The 16,750-nt window shown below is 39.3% G+C and overlaps 1 protein-coding gene across 2 annotated transcripts in view; it reads right to left on the reverse strand.

Moving 5' to 3' along the window:
- Positions 1-4,260: 4,260 nt before the first annotated feature.
- Positions 4,261-16,750, reverse strand: part of CFAP300 (cilia and flagella associated protein 300) — a 38,558-nt gene continuing 26,068 nt past the window's right edge. The window contains exons 5-7 of one of the 2 annotated variants that reach the window (XM_017533079.2): positions 10,139-10,311; positions 6,234-6,300; positions 4,451-4,796 (exon numbers count right to left, since the gene is read on the reverse strand). In XM_017533079.2, coding sequence (XP_017388568.1) covers positions 4,668-4,796; positions 6,234-6,300; positions 10,139-10,311 — 369 coding nt within the window. In that variant the 3' untranslated portion in view covers positions 4,451-4,667. Of the gene's footprint in view, positions 4,797-6,233; positions 6,301-10,138; positions 10,312-16,750 lie in introns of both variants that reach the window. The other variant, XM_017533080.2, reaches the window with a different exon arrangement.

Genomic DNA, 16,750 nt, shown 5'->3' on the forward strand with positions numbered 1-16,750 from the left:
TTAAGGACCAACGCTGGTTGAGAATGAGTTGGAACAAGCATGACAGACCTGTGAATCTGAATACAAGGAGAGAGCTCAGGACAAGGGAGTTTCCCTCTCTGACCACAGCTTCCTACCACAGTTGCCACTTCCCAGTTCTTAGTACCTCAAACACCATCATTTCATAATTCACCCAGTCTGCTACCTTTTTTTGGGTCATATTTGATTTTTTTTTCAATCGAGCATTCTGTTGTCCCATACTTCATGATGCCCCAAGACGTTACCATTGCTATGAGCTCAGTACAGTTAATTCTGTGCTTTGACAACTACTATGTACCTCTATTTGATCTTTGGACTCTGAACTTTTTTCACCCTAATTTATCACTACTGGACTAATCTTTCTAGAATATCACTTTCTTGATGCTACCACTCCTACTCTAAAGTCCTTAATGATTGCTATACATCACTTACTTAAAATATTTAAATTTCTTAGCTTTGTGCCCACAGCACTCAGTGATAAAGTCCCCAGTAATCTATCTTCCCTGTTATTATCCAGAACTCCAGGACAGAATGTCTCAGGTTTTTTTTTTTTTTTTTTTTTTTTTTTTTTGAGATGGAGTCTCACTCTGTCACCAGGCTGGAGTGTGGTGGCACAATCTTGGCTCATTGCAACCTTCACCTCCCGGGTTCAAGCGATTCTCCTGCCTCAGCCTCCTGAGTAGCTGGGATTACAGGTGCCCACCACCATGCTCAGCTAATTTTTGTATTTTTAGTAGCAATGGGATTTCACCATATTGGGCAGGCTAGTCTAGAACTCCTGACCTCGTGTTCCACCCATCTCTGCCTCTCAAAGTGGTGGTATTACAGGTGTGAACCACCACGCCCGGCCAGAACTTCTTAGTTTTAATTTCTCAAATGTATTCATGTCCCCCCAAATCATCTTATGTTTTTGTATCTTTGAATTTATTTTTGCTCATGTGATTTAAATATCCCAACTTCTCCAGACTGCAGCCTAAGTCCCTCATTTTAATGTCCAAATTACGATTCTGCAAGAACCCTCTCTTTAAATAACTTTTGGAATTTTTGAAGAATATTCTCAGAAAGTCTCAGAAAACCATTCTGTGGTCACTTGTCACCGTGGCCAGTTGTCTCGCTCCAGATAACCCCTCTTCTCTCAGTTGATCACAGTTGGCTTTTACAAAGCTGGCTTCTACAGGCTGCCGCTGCTGCTCTCTAGGGACAGTTTTTGCCAAAGGCATGTTCCTGGGCTGCATATCTAATCCCATGCTGGGCAGCTAACTCCAGACTACGTACAGTATGAATCCAGAGTATAATAGTTTGCAAATTTTCACAAAAGGTTTAAGTATAAATAGAGGGACAACCATACGGTAAATTTGGCCAAGGGCAGTGGCTCACGCCTGTAATCCCAGCACTTTGGGAGGCTGAGGTAGGCAGATTCCCTGAGGTCAGGAGTTCGAGACCAGCCTGGCCAACATGGTGAAACCTGGTCTCTACTAAAAATACAAAAATTAGCTGGCATGGTGACAGGCACCTACAATCCCAGCTCCTCGGGAGGCTGAGGCAAGAAAATGGCTTGAATCTGGGAGGCAGAGTTTGCAGTGAACAGAGATTGTGCCATTGCACTCCAGCCTGTGAGACAAGAGCAAGACTTCATCTCAAAAAAAAATTTAAAGTGGGCACCTAGGTATGAAGGCTGCTAGAGTCCATCAGCTAAGTCCCTTCTGAGGATGCTTCCATACTGATGATCTATGACCTTCGTTGCCAACCTTTCCCCCTCCCTCACTTTCCACACTCTCCACAGTTGCATTTCACAGGCCAGTTTCTATCAACTGTACTCTGTCAGTCAGATAATGGATATTTATTGTCTTTCAAGTTCTAGGCATTGTGGACACAAACGTAAACAAAATAGACACTGTAATTGTTTTCATGAAAGATATTAAACAAATTATAACTAATTGCTGAGCAAATAATTCCAAGCATACAAATACTGCCAAAGAAATACCAGGAGTTCATGCTCAGGATCTCTACATTCTCTGGGGGCCCCAAAGAGGAAAAACCAATTTTCCCATCTCTTATACTCTAGTCAAATTAATAATAATCTGTACCAAAGCAATTCTGGCCCCAAGAAGACAACTTATTACTTTATTATGCAGAAAGTTCACTGTTTCTTTTTTTTCTTTTTTTTTTGGAGACCGAGTCTCATTCTGTCACCCAGGCTAGAGTGCAACGGTGCGGTCTCAGCTCACTGCAACCTCTGCTTCCCGGTTTCAAGCAATTCTCCTGCTTCAGCCTTCCAAGTAGCTGGGATTACAGGCATGCGCCACCATGTCCACTTAATTTTGTATTTTTTAGTAGAGATGGGGTTTTTCTATGTTGGTCAGGCTGGTCTCGAACTCCCGACCTCAGGTGATCTGGCCACCTTGGCCTCCCAAAGTGCTGAGATTACAGGTGTGAGCTACTGTGCCCGGCCTGTTTCTCATTTTTTAAAAAATTTTTTTGTATTACCTCAGTAGAGAATGAATGCAGCCAAAATTCATGAGCACTTAAACTATATGCCTGCCATCATTCAAAGCCCAACATATGTATTAATTAATATAATTTTCCAAAAAAACCTATGAGGTAGTCCTATTATTTTTTCCATTTTATAAAAAAGATAACTAAGGCACAGACAGTTAAGTAACCAGCTCAAGGTTGCACAGCAAGTAATGGCAAATTTAAAAACCTAGGCAACCTGACAGCCCCGCCCAAACTCTTTATCACTACTCTATTATGCCTTACAATACAGGTAATTTGCCTAATCACATATGAGTCATCAAATGATTTTCCCAAAACAATGGAACAGTCTTTCCTCAAAGGTGCTATCTACCTCCACCTTTAGAGCAGAGAAAACACAGTGGCAATTCCTCAGTATCACTTTCTCATCTTTTGCCTTTGGACTTTCATCCCAGGGCCAGGCCTAGAGTACCCTGCCATATAAGACACTCCCTTGAAATGCTGTTCTCCTGAGTTGTTGAAATCCTACCAGTCTTTCCATAGAAGCCAGACCAAGCCTATTTTAGTTCATAGTGATCTCTTCTATCTCTGAATTCATGTAATAATCACTGTTGGTAGTCACACTCTTAAAGGTTATCTTCCTAAATAGGTTTATAAGGAGTCTATGTTTCCCCAAAGTAAACTGCCCAGTGCCTTGCATAGAATTGGTGGTATTCAAAAAGAATTACTGATTGACTGCTTGTTTGATTGAAAGGGTCTCCAGGTCATAGGGAACTGTGAGGTAAGCAGCAAAGCTGGCAGCAAACATATTTCAGTTCTTAATTTTATGTTTTTATGTAATTTTAAAAAACCTATAGGTATTATGAACATATCTGAAAAGTATTCATTCAATAAACATTTCATATGCCAAGGCATTGTGCTAAGTATTAGAAGTAAAAAGGAAAACATACTCTTTCTCCTGAGCTCTATACCCAAATTGCCAGCTGCATTCCAGATTCAAATTCAAGTTCAAATACAAGATTATCCTCTTTGTCCCATAACACAGAAACACATCTTTCAAACTTGCTCCTCCTCAAAACCTCAACATTTCTTACAGGCTTCCCATCACCCATGGGATATATATCAATGATTTTTGTCATAAAAAAAATCTAGGTCATATATTCATTCCATGAATGACAAGAGGAACGGTACTAAGACAACCTGCTTCTCACTCTTTGAACAACTTACTAATACCATCAGGCAACCTTCTCTGTTTACATGTGTCTCTTGTATTAGCTGTGGGGCTGCTGCAGCTTTTATTTATTATGTGATAAAAGAGTTTACAACTACTTTCATCAGAACTTTTTTTTTTTATTGAGGCTTTTAAGTGAAACAAATGAAGCAAAAACATTGTTATGCTTCTCCTAGCTTTAGAGATGTAAAGGCTTCTGCAATGAAGAAATGTAATTAAATGAAACAAGTTAAATAAACTAACAATTCATATGAATGATCAGTGGTAGAAATGTTTAGTTTTCTGATACATTTCTTTTTTTTTTTTTTTTTTTGAGTCTTGCTCTGTTGCCCAGTATAGAGTGCAGTGGTGCGATCTCAGCTCACTGCAACCTCTGACTCTCAGGTTCAAGCATTTTTCCTGCCTCAGGATCCCAAGTAGCTGGGACTGCAGGTTTGTGCCACCATGCCCAGCTAATTTTTGTATTTTTAGTAGAGACAGGGTTTCACTGTATTAGGCAGGCTGGTCTCGAACTCCTGACCTTGTGATCTGCCTGCCTTGGCCTTCCAAAGTGCTGGGATTACAGGCGTGAGCCACCGCGCTCAGCCTTCTGCTACATTTTCAATCCAGAATTAATTAGCTTATAAATTAAAATACGTGAAAAATTGAGGATTCACTTGGATCATAATGCAACAAATATGAATTAGACTTCTAATTCCTTGTAACTTTTTGTAAAAATTCCACAAATTTTTTGGTATAGATTTCATTAGGGATGAAATTTGATCCCTGGTTAGTATTCCACACAAATTTTTAAAAAAGGCATCTTGGTGTTTGCTTTCTTCTGCTCTAAGTAAGCTCTTTATATTTTTCTTGAATTAATTTGCAAAGTAAATGTTTATAAGTTAGTATTAAAATAGAAAAATGTTAAATAAAAAGCAGTAGATGTACATCATCTGAACGAGCATTAAGACATGTCTCCTACACCATAACAGTGATATAAAACATGCAGGTGACGCTTGATAGGATCCACAATAAAGTAAGAAAATGTCTGTTCATGATTCTTTGTTGAAGGATAGCACATACCAGCAGAATCCTGAAAAAGACAAGCCTAAATTATTTAGAATACAACTATGTTTAAGTGATAATCAACATATTTGCCTATTATGTATTTACTGTCAAAACAGGAAACATATATAAAATCTTTGACAATAAACTAGAAATTAATGATTTAAAATATTTATGGACAGCACAGTCTACTATTATAGGAATACGTATGTTCTATACTTACATGTATAATTTTTGTCTTTAAGGAATTTATAGTCCAAAGACAAATACCACCATTTTTAAAACATGCTTTTAAAGTGATAATACTGCAAAAATTTTCTATTTAGCAGTTTTCTATCTTTGTTTTCTTTCTTTTGTGTGTGTTTTTTTTCTTTGAGACAGAGTCTCGCTGTGTCCCTCAGGCTGGAGTGCAGTGGTGTGATCTCAGTTCACTGCAACCTTTGCCTCCTGGGTTCAAGTGATTCTTCTGCCTCAGCTTCCCAAGTAGCTGGGACTACAGGCACATGCCACCATGCCCAGCTAATTTTTTGTATTTTTAGTAGAGATGGGGTTTTACTGCATTAGCCAGGATGGTCTCAATTTCCTGACCTGGTGATCTGCCCGCCTTGGCCTCCCAAAGTGCGGGATTACAAGTATAAGCTACCATGCCCGGCCCCTTTTATTTAAAAAAAATTTTTTTTGAAGTTGGAGTCTCACTCTGTTGCCTAAGCTGGAGTGTAATGTTGGTACCATCTCAGTTTACTGCAACCTTTGCTTCTTGGATTCAAGCAATTCTCATGTCTCAGCCTCCCGCAAAGCTGGGATTACAGGTGTCTGCCATCACACCTGGCTAATTCTTTATATTTTTTGTAGAGATGGGGTTTCAACATGTGGCCAGGCTGACTGAGAAAATACTGACCTCAGGCGATCCGCCCTCCCAAAGTGCTGGGATTATAGGCGTGAGCCATTGCACCGGGTACGAAGTATGTTTCTTTTATTTATCCCTGTGATTTAGCCTAGTACAATAGCTGATACAAAGTATATATTTAATAAATACTTGTTAGGTGATTGAATGAAGATACTTAGAAATTGCTTATATGTAATAACATCTTTTGTATAATAATAAAATTCAAGTACCAGGTTCTTTGTATAAAGACATTTATGGCATTCTTATTTATTTGCCCTATAAACGATGGTTTGACAGACTAAGAGAACCGTGTTCTACTCCATTTGAGTCACAGATTTAGCTCTCAAATAAGTAGGCAATGTTATTAGATACAGATGACAGAATGAAAGCCAGGGAAACAGTTCAAACTGTTCTCCAAACAAAAGCATACTCTATCAACTTTTAATTTTAATAAAACTCTAAGTAACATTGTCTTTTCTCCTAGGCATAACATTGTCCTAATTGTTAACTCCAGTTGTAATAACTCTATTAATAAAAAATAATTAAATTCTTTGGTTGCAAAAGTTCTCTCACACTTACATAGGCTGACACTTTAAAGACAAAAGAGGTAATTTGTATTTTCTTGGTTTGAGGATTCTTTCGAACACTAAAAAAGGAAAAAACAAAGATGCTTTTAAGATGTAATAGGCATTGGCATATACATTTAAGTAATGATCCCTTTTAGTATTTAAGCGTTCTTATTCATGTAGAACATGGAAATACACACTATCCAACTAAGTGGTTTGAAAAAATGGCATCTGAGGCTTTATCCAAGAATGGGCAAGGTCAACTGAATTAAAACAGCAGAAAATTGAATCTCACAGTTAGAAGGTTTAAGGTCAGTCTGAGACCCAGATGATGAAATTACCTTCCCAGGCTACAGAGACAATTATCGGACAAACAGGGATTTGTAAAAGTCAGACTGAAGTGTAGACAGCCGTATGGGGTAGATAAAAGCATGCTAGACTGAAGACTTAAACAATGTAAATACAAATGCTAGTTCTGCCACTGACTTGTTCTTTGACTTTGGGTAAGATTAACCTTTCTGAGCCTCAAATTTCTCATATGTAAATTGGGAATAATATGTTCTTTTTAGTATATGAAAATCAAATTAGACAATATATATAATAACTATTTATTGTATTATATATTGCTAAGTTATATCATGTTAAAAATAATTTTTTCAGCCAGGTCCAGTGACTCATGCCTGTAATCCTAGCACTTCAGAAGGCTAAGGTGGTGGATCACAAGATCAGGAGTTCAAGACTAGCCTGGCCAAGATGGTGAAACCCCGTCTTTACTCAAAATACAAAAAAATTAGCCTGGCATGGTGATAGGCACCTGTAATCCCAATTACTCAGGAGGTTGAGGCAGGGAATTGCTTGAACCAGGGAGGTGGAGGTTGCAGGGAGCCGAGATTGTGACATTGCATTGCAGCCTGGGTAACAGAACAAGACCTCCATCTCAAAAAATAATAATAAGAATTTTTTCTCAGTAGCTTTCTTTCAGTTACTCTCCCCACAGAAGATTTCCTGTGGCAATATGTAGTGAGAAAGCCAACTAAGGATTGAGAAAATAAGCTACACATACATAGTTATAATTTGTTACATATGTAAATAAATATATAAACACTTTATTTTTATTTTTTATTTTTTTTAGAGACAGGATTTCACAATTCTGGCCAAGCTGGTCTTTAACCCCTGACCTCAGGTAATCCTCCCATCTCGGCCTCCCAAAGTGCTAGGATTATAGGCATGAGCCACCGTGCCCAGCCCACACTTTATATTTATAATGCCTTACAGTTGGTAAAACATTTTAAATACAATTTTTAGCTTATTATTACTATAATTTTTTTTTTCTTAATATGGAGTTTTGCCCTGTTGCCCAGGCTAGAGTGCAATGGCCATGATCTTGGCTCACTATAACCTCTGCCTTTCAGGTTCAAGTGATTCTCCTCTCTCAGCCTCCCGAGTAGCTGGAGTAGCTGGGATTATAGGCGTTCACCACCACGTCCAGCTAGTTTTTGTATCTTTAGTAGAGATGAGGTTTCACCATGTTGGTCAGGCTGGTCTCGAACTCCTGACCTCAGATGATCCTCCTGCCTTGGCCTTCCAAAGTGCTGGGATTACAGGCATGAGTCACCACACCCAGCCTGATCATTTACTCTTCTAACAAAAGTGGTTCTAAAGTATTGCTTATTTGGTTTAAAGAAATCCCAATCTTTTTAAGGAAAAGGTTTTTAAAAACATTGAAAAGGTATATTTTGGCCAGGTGTGGTGGCTCGTGCCTGTAATCCCAACACTTTGGGAGGCTGAGGTGGGCAGATTACCTGAGGTCGGGTGTTAGAGACCAGCCTGGCCAACATGGTGAAACCCTGTTTCTATGAAAAATAAAGAAATTAGGCCGGGCGCGGTGGCTCAAGCCTGTAATCCCAGCACTTTGGGAGGCAAAGGCGGGTGGATCACGAGGTCAAGAGATCGAGACCATCCTGGTCAACATGGTGAAACCCCGTCTCTACTAAAAATACAAAAAATTAGCTGGGCATGGTGGCACATGCCTGTAATCCCAGCTACTCAGGAGGCTGAGGCAGGAGAATTGCCTGAACCCAGGAGGCAGAGGTTGCGGTGAGCCGAGATCGCGCCATTGCACTCCAGCCTGGGTAACATGAGTGAAACTCCGTCTCAAAAAAAAAAAAAAAAGAAATTAGCCTGGCATGGTGGTATGTGCCTGTAATCCCAGCTACTTGGGAAACTGAGGCAGGAGAATCCCTTGATTCTGCAGCCCAGGAGGTGGAAGTTGCAATGAGCTGAGATCACATCACTGTACTCCAGCCTGGCCTGAGCAACAGAGTGAGACTCTGATTCAAAAAAATAAAAATAAAAAATAAATAAATAAAATATAAAATATAAAAACAATAAAAAGGGTGTATTTTATAGTACCTGTTATAATGGATGAGGAAGAAAATATTTTCATGACATTTTTACCCTTTTGTTTGAGTTAGAGACTCCTAAAATCACACTTTGTAGTAGTGTGCCCCCAACATGTAAAAACATAAGAGACGGACTGTGCTAGAATGGATTAGTACAAGGGTAGGTTACACACTGTAATGTAATCATGCTTTTTCTTAGCATCCAAAAATGTAGAAGAGAATCACAGGTGAGAATTTGGAGAAGGGAATGTTGGGAAAAATAGCAATTTCTTCAATGTTTAGGTTCTAAACTTATTTCTGCTTCAAATATCTCCAACACAATCTGCTCCTCCTCAGTAGCACACAGTAGCAGTGAGGAATTCCACAGGTTCATGTGGCTGATGGGGTACACTGTGGTGGTAGTGGTAGTAGTATGCGTGTGTGTGCATTTGTGCATGTGTGTGTGTATGTGTAGGGTATACAGAGAAGTTTCTTTAGGGAGTGCTAGAAGCAGTCTAGCAGGTTTACATGAACTTCAAATAATTAGGACAGTATGTTTGATATATTAATAGGTATGTGTATGCTTTTTCTGAAATTCTGTTTCTAACATAACTTCTTCCAATAATCTTGATTTCTTGATAATAACTTGTTCGTTAAAATCATAGATTATAGAAACATTTTTCTGTTTTTAACACATTATAAATTAATTGAATAACTAAATTATGCAGTTTGCTATATAGCTATACAACACATGGAATGGATAAGAGAATTAAGGTGTTGAGTGTAAGTAAAGCAATAATTATTAGTCCAATGAGAAGCTACTTCTGGTTTTCTCCTATTAAACTACATAACTAAACTTTAAGACCCTTTGTTTTCTGTTGTTTTGCCTATTAAGATGATCCAATATCTTCATAACTGAAAAACCCAACCAAAGAATATTCACTTCAGTTAAAAAAAGGTACAAATTTAATTGCTTTAATTTTCCAAAAAAAAAAAAAAAGATACAAATAAGAAATTTGTAAGGTTTTAATTCCCAGTTTATCTTCAAAAAGAAAAATGCTCCTAGAATACTCAAACAAACTGTATAGCTTGGGGTTAATTTGAAAAGGTAAATATTACACCTTCATGAAAATTATTCCACTTCCTTGGAACAAAGGTAATGATTGTTTTTACTATCAGTTAAGCAAACTCAAACATCTGGGGGGATCTCTTCTGTTGCCTTCAGATTTAAAAGGAGGCTTGGTTAAAAAAAAAATAAGTCTTGGAAGATGGCAGTTGGTAACAGGTCTGAATGAGGAGAAAAGCAGAAGAAATAGATGAAGAATGAGAGGACTGAGAACTAAATAAGAGAGAAATCCACAAATCTTTCTATTCTGGGAGAGGGGAAAAGTTATGAGAAGGGGGTGAGGGTAGTGCTTTTTATATATTTTGGCTGTTAATATGATCACTGAGTGATGTTGTGTAATTCCATCACGGTTAAACAAATAATTTATTCTATTAACTAGAGATTTACATATTGTGATCTAGCAAATATTACCTCACCAGATCCTTATAGATAAGCTTTGTTGTTTCCAGATATGGGTTAATCACATCCTCATATTGACAAAGGGCTCCACCAAGGCAAAGGTGTTTGAAAAGACAAAACAAGAACTCTTCTCTATCTGGCTGGCCGAATACTTCATATTTTTCTGAGTCTTCCACTAGCAAAACCTAAGGTGACAAAATTCATCTAAATGTAACATAACTCAAAGTTTTAATTTTTCTGTTTTCAAAGGTTTCATTTTATATACTTAAAAATAATCTTACACCTATTTTAAGAATCAATCTTGAGTCAACTGGAGAGAGTAACCTGTAATCTGCATTTATTTGCCTCTATTTTGGCATTAGGAACTGACATTCAATGAAAAGAACAAATTAAAATTTAAAACACAGTGGTTAAGTCTTCCCTCCTTCCACTTTACTTCTTAATTCTAGTTTACATTTTTAGTAATTGTTTTAGTGTTATGTCACCTCAAATCTTATTTGGAAATAAATGAGGACACTTTTCCATCCCATAAGGCCTCTTGTCTTTGCTTCTACCCAGAGACCAAACAGTCATTTTCTAAGCTCTCTTCTCTTACGGAGTTTGGATCACTTTGTTCTTACTCCCACAAGTACTCCCTTTTGAATGATTCAGTTGCTGGAGGCTCATATCCAGTTTTCACTTTCCTGCTCTCCTCTGGTAAGATTACTTCACACATCATCTGCCGACATTGACTCTTGCTCTTCTGTGGTCTTGCTACCTCTTACAGAAAGCAGAAAACTAGATCCGATGTAAGGGATTTTCTTATGCCATTGGGAACTACAGACAACCGATTCATTTACTGATTGTATGAAAAGGCGATGAACGTAAGATATCTATTTCTTCCATTGGATTGTTTACATCCTACCTACTTTGTTTATTTATTTCTTTATTTAGACATGGTGTTTCACTATGTTGCCCATGCTGGTGTCAAACTCCTGGGCTCAAGTGATCTTCTTGCCTCAGCCTCGAAAAGCACTGGGATTATAGGCGTGAGCCACTGTGCCCAGCCCCCACCTATTTTTAAAAAAGAATGTGAACACCGGGTGCAGTGGTTCATGCCTATAATCCCAGCACTTTGGGAGGCCATGGCAGGAGGATGGCTTGAGGCCAGGAGCTTGAGTCCAGCCTAAGCAACAAAGTGAGACCTCAACTCTACTAAAACATCCCCCAAAAATAAGCTGGATGTGGTGGTGAAAGCCTGGAGCCCAGTGAATCAGGACATTGAGGTGGGAGGATTGCTTGAGCTCAGAAGATGATTGAAGCTGCAGTGAGCCATGACTGCACCACTGCACTTCAGCCTGAGTGACAGATCAAAAAACAACAACAAAAAAAGAATTTGAAATAGCTAAAAATAAAATATAGATATAATAAAACCCAAATAATATAGGACAAAAAAACTCTGGTCAAGAAATGAAGCGGAAAAAGAAAATAAATACATATAAACAACTCTATATGGGAGGGGTGTCAAGATGGTTGACGAGGCATTTGGTACTCACTTCCTGAACAAAGTAGAACCAAAATCCAAAATAGCAAGTAGATATTCACACTTCAAAAAGGGCATCTAAGAGACAACACTGGAATTCAACAGAGAGGTGACAGGAAACACACAAGGCACAAAAGGAGCTGGGATTGGCTGGGAGAGGCTTCCCAGTGCAGGGAAATGGTACGTGAAAGATCCCTAGCAGTCCACATTTGTACTGCGGACTCCTGCAATCCTCACCATGGGAGCGTTCCTCAATCTTCATGGGCCCTGAGACTAGTAATAGAGTGCTGCCTGGAGACCACACAACGGCATTGCTCCCCAGGGGAGCCCATGCTGGCTCCCACCACCCCTCCCCCACCCTGAAGTACTAAGCAGCACAGGATGGCACCATTTTGAGAGTCCAGCCCCTCCCAGACTGCATCCTTCCTTGGGGCCCAACAGTCCCTGCATCTCCACATCCCTAGAGCCCCACTGACATACTCGTATGTCCACCTGGACTCTTCATGGTGTCTTGCACCCGGGGGAATGTGTAATGCAATACACTGAAGAGGCTGCCCTTGAGACAAAGGGAGCCAAAGTGTGTGTTCCCCAGAGCCTGAAACCCACTTACCTGGGGCCACTGTCACTGATAGCAACCTTGCCGCCACCAGCAGCAGGTCTACCATGCATGTGCATGTTCCCCGAAGATGGAGTCTCCCACCCACAGCTGAGGGGCTGAAGCATATGCCACTGGCAACGACCTTGTACCACTCATTCCCTTGGCAGCAGGGCCACTACACTCTTGCACGTGCCCTGAAGACTGGCTCTCCCTACTGTTGCTGCCGCTACTGCCATGGCCATTGCTGCTGGGAGCTGAATGTGTGCTCCCAGAACCCAAGAGCCACCTGCCAGTGGCTGCAGCCACTAACAGCAACCTCACCCCACCCCTTGCAGCAGGACCACAGCTCCCTTCACATGCCCTCAGGATGAGCTCTCTCCACCCATTGCCACTGCTGCTGCCATCTGAGCACTCTGCCAGGGGGACTTGCAGATCACCCAGTCCAACTCACAACAGGCAGCACCTGTATGCACCACTGGGGGACTTGAGGACAGCCCCTCAGGCCTAGGACAGCCCCTCGGGCCTGGCACTGTCCCCCATCCAGTGTTTGACCACACTCAGGGCTCTGGGGTTTGCCCCGTCCCATCTACCACTGCTGGCATCTGTGTACTCCTCTCAGGGACCTGAGCACAGGCCCACTCAACTGGCCACCACCATAGCAGCTGGCACTCACCCATACTTGCTCCTTGGTCTGCCCAGCATGTTACCACCACCACTAATATAAGTGTATACTGCTTGGGAACCCAAAGGTTGTCACCACTGCTACAGCCATCATCCATTTAACACACACTGCCTGGGGACGCAAACACACATCCACCCACCCAGCCCACCACTAACACTGCTGGCACCTAAGCAAGCTGCCTAGAAGCCCAAGAATCAGCCTGCTTGGACCTGCTAACACCACTTCCTGCCTATACTGCTCAGGGGCCCAAGGACAGGTATGCTTTGGCTAGCTGCTGCCACTCCTGGGGCCCAAGAAATGGCCTGCCTTCCCCAGCATAACCTCACCCCAGCCTCCACTAACAATTGCAATCTAAGCCACCAAGGAAATCACAGACACCAGTGATGCTGTGTATACCTGAATAAATCATATGGGGACTACACTATTGCATGCACCCAGAATCAAAACCAAAGTTCTCTACCCAATCAATACCATAAACACATCTTCAGGAAAAAGTCTTCTCCTAAAAAAGTCAATTCAATAAATTCAAAGAAGTGGCTGTTAAACTAGATGCACATATATTAATATAATGACACAAGAAACATGAAAGAGCAAGAAAAGATGACACCTCCAAAGAAACACAATAATTCTCCAGCAACAGATTTAATCAGAAAGAAATTTATGAGCTGTAAGAAAAAAATTCAAAATAATGATATGGTCAGGCATGATGGCTCACACCTGTAATCCCAACATTTTGGGAGGCTGAGGTAAGTCGACTGCTTGAGCCCAATAGCTTGAGACCAGCTTGGGCAACATGGTGAAACCCTGTCTTTATTTCTAAAAAAATTCACTCAAAAAATTAACGATATTAAAGAATCTCAGTGAGAGACAAGAAAGCACAGATAAAGAATACAAAGAAATCAGAAAAACAATTCAGGATACGAATGAGAGATTCACCAAAAAGATAGATATCATTAAAAAGGACCAAACAGAAATCCTGGAACTGAATAATTCAGTGAATGAAATAAAACATTCAATTGAGAATTTCAACAATATACTACATAAAGCCAAAGAAAGAGTTTTCAAAACTTGAAGACAGGTCTTTTGAAGTAACCCAGTCAGACAACAAAAAAGAGAGAAAGAATGAACAAAGCCTACATTACATATAGGATACCATAAAGCAAACACAGTTTTGAATTATGAGGATTCCAGAAGGTGAAGAGAAGAGAAGCCCAAAGGCGTAAATAAATCTATTTAACAATATAATAGCTGAAAACTTTTCAATTCTAACAAGAGATTTTGATGACCAGATACAGGAACCTTAAAGATCCCCAAATAAGTACAACCCAAAAAGGTCCTGAAGGTACATTATCATCAGACCATCAAGAGTTAAAGAAAAAGAATTCTAAAAACAGCAAGATAAAAGTGTCTAGTCACATATAAGGAAACCCTAAATAGACTCATAATGGATTTCTCAGCAGAAACCTTACAGGCCAGGAGAGGATGGGATGATTCAAAATGCTGAGAGAAAAAACAAAAGAAAAAAACTGGCAGCCAAAAATACTATATGCAGCAAAATTATCCTTCATAAATGAAAGAGAAAGTCTTTCCTAGACAAGCGAATTCATCATCACTAGGCCTGCCCTGTAAGAAACGCTTAAGGGAGATCTACACCTGAAAGCAAAATTTGAAAACACAGAGAAAAGATTCAAATATTACCACTACAGAAAATCACCAAACCCCAAAGATAAACGAAAACAGAAAAAGGAACAAAAGATATAAAAAATAACCAAAAAAATTAACAAAATGACAAGAATATGTCCTCACATATCAATAATAACCTTGATTATAAACAGACTGAATTTTTCACTTAAAATTTATAAACTGGCTGAGTGGATTTAAAAAAAAAACATGATCCAACTAACTATATGTTGCCCATAGCAAACTCACTTATCCTGTAAACAAAACAGTAAAAAGAGGCAAAGAATGCTAATGGGGTCAATTCATCAAGAGGATATACTATTCTAAATACGCATACATCCAACAGCAGCAGACATAGATATATAAAGCAAATATTATTAGAGCTAACAGAAGAGATAGACTTTAATACAATAATAATTGGGAAATTCAACACCCTACTCTTCACATTAGACAGATCATCTAGACAGAAAAATTAATAAATGGGCACTGGATTTAAACCACACTTTAGACCAAATAGACCTATTAGATATCTACAGAACATTTTATTCAACAGCTTCAAAATACCAATTCTCATCAGCACATGGCACATTCTTCAGGACAGACCATATGTTGAGTCACAAAACAAGTCTCAACACACTTAAAAAACTGAAAACATACCAAGTATCTTCTCATATCACAATGGAATAAAACTAGAAATCAATAACAAAAGGGATTTTGGAAACTATACAAATACATGAGAACCAACAACACACTCCTGAATGACCAGTGAGTCAATAAACAAATTAAGAAGAAAAATTCAAACTTTCTTGAACAAATAAAAATGGAAACATAATATACCCATACCCATGGAATACAGCAAAAGCAGTGCTAAAAGAGAATTTTACAGCAATAAATGCCTACATCAAAAGAGCATTAAGACTTCAAAAAATCTAATGATGCACCTCAAGAAACTAAAAAAGCAAGAACAAATCTATAGTATAAGAAAATAATATATACCAGTGCACAAATAAATGAAATAGATACTAAAATAAATAAACAAACAAACAAACAGAAAGGAACTCTAGACAGAGAAAGGCTATCAAAATTGTAGGTAACAACACTACCACACAAAGGAAGGAGGGAAATACAATGAATTATATAACAATCACTGTCTAATAGTAAGTGTACTTAATTATGGAAATTGATTAAGCTCATTTACAATCTCTACAGAAAACTAACCACAGGTCATTGCATATAAGAGGTATTTAAAAAACGCAATTTGCTGATGTTGTCCATACACAGTTTATTTATAATACCTTGACGAAAACCAAGGTTATGTATGTCTACGAAAAGATAGGTAAGGGAAAGCAGTCCATACTTAATTGCTCTCTGGATGTGCCACATGTAACACTTGTACATCTCCATTTCCTTCCTTCCTCCCTCCTTTCCTCCCTCCCTCTGTAAGAAAATGATGTGTCGGCTTGGCACGGTGGCTTATGCCTGTAATTCCAGCACTTTGGGAGGCAAAGGCAGGCAGACCACGAGGTCAGGAGATCGAGAACATCCTGACCAACATGGTGAAACCCTGTCTCTACCAAAAATACAGAAAAATTAGCTGGACACAATGGCACACACCTGTAGTCCCAGCTACTTGGGAGGTTGAGACAGAACTGCTTGAATCCAGGAGGCAGTGACTGCAGTGAGCCAAGATTGCGCCACTGCACTACAGCCTGAGCAACAATGTGAGACCTCCATCTCAAAAAAAAAAAAAAAAAAAAAAAAAAAAAAAAAAAAAAAAAAAAAAAAAAAAAAAAAAAAAGAAAGAAAGGAAAAAAAGAAAATGATGTGTTATTGAGGCCCATATTTGCAACTACCTAAAGATCTGGCTTAAGAGAAAGGTGAATAAAGTACTTAGGAGTGAATAGTTAACACATTTCTTACATGAATACTCTCAAATATTGAACTGATTAGGCTGTGCAATCTTTGGGGAGTGGGGAAGACAGGGTCTCTGTCACCCAGGCTGGAGTGCAATGGTGCCACCTTGGCTAACTGCAGCCTAAACTTCCTGGGTTCAAGCAATCCTCTCACCTCAGCCTCCTGAGTAGCTAGGACTATAGGTACACACCATCATGACCAACTAATTTTTTTTTTTTTTTTTTTTGA

This window comes from Cebus imitator, unplaced genomic scaffold, assembly GCF_001604975.1.
Source record: "Cebus imitator isolate Cc_AM_T3 unplaced genomic scaffold, Cebus_imitator-1.0 Scaffold79, whole genome shotgun sequence".
NCBI classification, from domain to species: Eukaryota; Metazoa; Chordata; class Mammalia; order Primates; family Cebidae; genus Cebus; species Cebus imitator.